Here is a 4,606-nt window from a genome sequence, read left to right on the forward strand (position 1 = left end):
CTACAGGTCACGTCCGAGCCGCTCGATCTCATCCAGGAAGAAGTCGAGGTCAGCCCTGGTGACAGCAGGACTGGTGACGATCTGCCGGAAGAAGTTGGGCCTGGCGCCGTGGGGCTGGTAGCCCACCATCATGGAGCCCTCCTTCATCATCCTCTCCTTGATGGCGGGGGCCACCTGCCGGGGGATGGAAGCTGGGGGTCTGCGTGGGGGACAGGCGCTGGGCAGAAGGGGGGACCCTCAGATCCCACGCTCACCTTCCCCAAACGTGGCCCGAAATCAGCGCAGCCCTGTCGGCCCCGCAGGCTGGGGGGCACAAACCAGAAGCAGAGGTTGAGGAATTCGGGCTGTGGAGGAAGGAGAGCAGAGGGAACAGCGATGGGGGCTCCGTTCTGGGAGCTGCTGTGCACCCCAAAGGGGCTCGCGGGGTGACACTCCCTGCTGCCCCCATCTGTGGGGCTTCACCCCCCCCTTCCCGCAGGGCACAGCGGCGCATCGCAGCCTTACCTCCAGCACCAGCTGGAAGCCGTCGCGTCTCTTCACCTCCGCGGTCAAGTAGCTGGGGACGGAGAGGAGCGTGAGCACCCGGTGGTGGCACCTGGTGGTGGCATCCGGCAGCGGCTGCTGCGCTCACCGGGTGCAGGCGAAGGCTCTGTCCACGCGCTGCTCCAGCCCTTCGGTCCCCACCGCCTTCCAGAGCAGCCAGAGCTTGAAGCAGTCGACGCGGCGGCCGCACTGCACCGTTTTGTCCCCGGTGTCGAACGACACGTCGTAGAATTTGTCAGCCTGGAAGAGGTACGTGGCGCCCGTCCCGTGGCAGCGCTGCAGCAGCCCCTGTGGGAGACGGGGGTCAAAGTGTGGCTGTACGGGGTTCCCAGGGGTCCCCAAGGGTCTCAAAGGGATGCGAGGGATTCCCAGGGGGTCCTGGTGGGGAATGATGGAGGATCCCGGAAGATCTGAGGGGGTCCTAGGGGTTCCCTGCGGGTCTACTTGGGGTCCTGGAAGGTTCTGAGGGGGTCTTGGGTGAATTCTGCGAGTTCCCAGTTGAGTTCTGATGGCCTTCAAGGAGTGCTAGGATGTCCCAAGGGGGTCCCGTTGGGGTCTAGAGGGGCTCTGATGAGTTCCTATTGGGGTCCCAAGAGGGACTGCAGGGCATAGCAGGGTGGTGCCAAAGGGGCCACGGGGTCCCAGTGGGCTCCAAAAGGCTCCTGTTGGGGTCTCAAGGGGATCCTGGTGGCATTCTGGGCAGGTCCCAGGAAGTTACAGTGAGTTCCAAGGGGTCTCGGGGCATCCCAAGAAGTTCCCAGTGGGTTCCGGAGGGTTCCAAGGGAATTTCTGTACGGTCTGAGAGACTACAGAAGGTTCCAGGGGGCTCCCAGTGGGGTCCTGAGGAATCCAGAGGGGTCAGAGAGGGGCCCTGATGGGATCCCAGCAGCCGTGGGACTCACAGAGTCATCTCGGAGCAGGAAGGCCGAGCACTGCAGCCCCACCGTCAGCATCTTGTGGGGGTTCCAGGCCACCGAGTCAGCCCTACAGTGAGGAGAGGGTTGGGGGGGCTCCACGGGAAGCGGTTCCGTGTCCCCACAAAACACCTCCTGCAGCCCTTTGGAGGTACCTCTCGATGCCGGCCAGGAGGTGCCGATGCTTCCTGGAAAGCAGCGCGCTCCCACCCCAGGCGGCCTGTGGGGCAGAGCGGGGTGGGTGCGGGGGGAAGCGGGGCTGGAGGTGCACAGCAGGGCCCCCCCCCCCAGCACTCACATCCACGTGCAGCCACAGGCCGTGGCGCTGGCACACGTCTGCCACCGGGCCCAGCGGGTCGAAGGCGCCCAGCACGGTGGTGCCAGAGGTGGCGCTGACAAAGAATGGCACGGCACCCTGGGGGGATGGGGGACATCGGGTCGGGGTCAGGGGACGGCGCATGGGGCCGGGGGTCCCCTGGCAGCCATCCTTCCCCTGGCCTCACCTCACTTTTCGCCCTCTCGATCTCCTTCTCCAGCTCCTCGGGGATCATCTTCCCCCTGAGGGATGCAGGGGTCAGCAGCGGGGCCGGGGGTCCCGGCGCAACCCCAGCATTAACCCAGGGCGACCCCGGAGCTCCCACCTCTCATCTGCACGCACCAGGACGACGTTGTCAGTGCCGATGCCCAGGAAGGCGGCTCCTTTCTGGATGGAGTAGTGGCACTGCGGGGACAGAGGGCAGGGGGCTCAGGGCGCTGCTCCCACTGCCATCCCCACCTGCACCCATCGCCGTGCCCACCTCCTCTGAGGCAAAGAGCACCAGGCGTGGCAGCGCCCGGCCGCCCTGCCGACGGCTCTCGGGGAAGCGCTGGAAGCGGGCCACGTTCATGGCGTACATGTTGGAGATGGAGCCCCCTGCCCGGGCACAAGGACAGCAGCGTTGACGTCGAGGACGTGCCTGGAGCTGGGGGTCCCACAGCAGCCTCCCCACTCACCGGGGCAGAAGATGCCGTCGCCGCTGTTCCAGCCCACCAGCTCTCTCAGTTTGGCCAGCACCACCTCCTCCATCAGCACAAACACCGGGGCGATCTCATAGGTGTACCTGGGGACACAGCGAGGTGGGGGGGGGGAGTGAAGCCGCTCCTTGAAGTGAGACCCCCCCCTCACCTGCACCCCCAGGCACGCACTGGCTGGTGTTGAGGGTCTCGGTGAGCAGGCGTCCCGCCAGAGCGTGGTGGTCCAGGCCCGAGAAGAGCTGGTTGAAGAAGCGAGGGTGGCCTGGGGGGGGGGGGAATTGACAGGGGTGTCAGTGGATGGAGGGGCTGAGAGACACCGCGCCAGTGGTGACGGTGACACGGTCCATTGGGGACATGGCTGCCAAAAGATCGCCTGGGAGGGAGCCTGCCACTGCTGTGTGGGCAGCAGAGGTGAATCATAGAATCACAGAATCACCAAGGTTGGAAAAGACCTCCAAGCTCATCCAGTCCAACCGTTCCCCCATTCCCAACAGCTCCCACTGAACCACGTCCCTCAACACAACATCCAGCCTTTCCTTGAACACCCCCAGGCTCGGTGACTCCACCACCTCCCTGGGCATCCATTGCAGGTGAATGGGGCTGCTGGGGCCTATCGGGGTGGCAAAGACACGAACGGCACTGCTGGGACCCAGCTGGGTGTCAGGGACACGAGTGTGGGGCCGCTGGGAGCTGGCAGGGACACGAGTAGAGCAGCTGGGAGCCGCGTGGTGGCAGGGACACGAGTGGAGCTGCTGCGACCTTTGTGCGGAGGGACCAGGGCTGCTGGACCCGTGATCTCGGGATCGGGTGGGGATGGGGAGGAGGGAGGACCGCGGGGGCTCCCAGTTCTCACAGGTCTTCACGCTGTAGCGGATGACGTCCCGGCAGCGCTCCAGCAGGCGGCCCGCCGGCTCCCCGCGGCTCCGCAGCTCCAGGTCCAGCAGCTCCCGCAGCTCCTGGGGCTCCTTCCATTCACAGACCTGCGGGCAGAGCCCGGCCCTCAGCCCCCGGCCGAGAGCCCCCCGTCCCCCGCTTCCCCCCCCACGCTCCCACCTTCTGAGCCGCGTCCGTGCCTCTCCCGACCGCCTCCTCCAGCAGCACCTCAAAGGCAGCACGCAGGAATTCCTCCCCGGCCGCCCCGTCCACCGCCGGCCGCTCCAAGTCGCCCGGCTCCGCCATCGCGGCGCGGCCCCGCGGGTCGGGGTCACCTCGGCGTGTCTCCCTTAATGGGGTCGAAGCCCCCCCCCCCTCCCGCTCCCTTTCTCCCCCTCACCCAAACGCGGCGATCTCCGCTGTTTCCCAGCGGTGCCCTCTGTGCGCACGGGGACAAAGTCTGCAGCGCCGCCGGCACCGGCTGACAGCGGGGCTGCGTCCCGGGGAGGGGTCAGAGCTGCCAGGCCGTCCCAGCGCCCTCAGTGTGTGCATGGGGGGGCTGGCTGAGTTCTGCTCCATCCGCTGCCCCCAGCCTGGCGCAAAGGGGACAGCGGTGGCCCGGGGGGCTCTGGGGAAATGGAATCGAGCAGGTTTGCTGATGACAGCCAGCTGAGCGGCTGGAAGGAAGGGATGCCGTTCAGAGGGACCTCGAGAGGCTGGGAAGGTGGGCAGGGTGAAGCTGATGAGGTTCAGCACGGCCAAGGGCAGCGTTTGGCACTTGGGCCGGAGGAATGGCAGGCATCCATAGAGACTGGAAGGAGATCCTTGAGAGCAGCCCTGCACAGAAGGACCTGGGGGTCCCGAGGGATGAGAAGCTGAACGTGAGCCAGCAGCGTGTGACTGCAGCTCGGAAAGCAAATGGGATCCTGGGCTCCATCAGCACAGGGGTGGCAGCAGGGACAGGGAGGCGATGGTCCCCCTCTGCTCTGCTCTTGTGAGGCCCCATCTGCAGCACTGCATCCAGGACTGGAGCCCCCAGGACAGGAAAGGCAGGGAGCTGTTGGAGAGGGTCCAGAGGAGCTGGAGATGAGCAGGGGCTGCAGCACCTCCCTGCAAAGCCAGGCTGAGGGAGCTGGGCTCGTTCAGCATGGAGAAGAGAAGCTGGGGGTGAGCTGAGTGCAGCCTGCAGTGCCTGAAGGGAGCCTGCAGCCAGGAGGGGAGGCAGCTCTGTGCAAGGGGAGATGGCAGCAGGACGAGGGGAA

At 66.2% G+C, this 4,606-nt stretch overlaps 1 protein-coding gene across 1 annotated transcript; it reads right to left on the reverse strand.

Annotated features, from left to right (window-relative positions):
• CSAD (cysteine sulfinic acid decarboxylase) lies at positions 1-3,659 on the reverse strand (the record flags this gene model as incomplete). Its single annotated transcript, XM_079547898.1, has 14 exons — positions 3,525-3,659; positions 3,325-3,451; positions 2,643-2,733; positions 2,451-2,557; positions 2,255-2,370; positions 2,099-2,178; positions 1,961-2,015; positions 1,756-1,872; positions 1,613-1,677; positions 1,446-1,527; positions 632-831; positions 505-556; positions 255-344; positions 1-174 (listed from the first exon to the last, which is right to left on the reverse strand). The coding sequence occupies exons 1-14, from the start codon at positions 3,648-3,650 to the stop codon at positions 1-3; spliced, it is 1,482 nt and encodes a 493-aa protein (XP_079404024.1). The 5' UTR covers positions 3,651-3,659.
• Positions 3,660-4,606: the final 947 nt, after the last annotated feature.

This window comes from Tetrao urogallus (assembly GCF_951394365.1).
Source record: "Tetrao urogallus genome assembly, chromosome: 35".
Classification (NCBI taxonomy): domain Eukaryota; kingdom Metazoa; phylum Chordata; class Aves; order Galliformes; family Phasianidae; genus Tetrao; species Tetrao urogallus.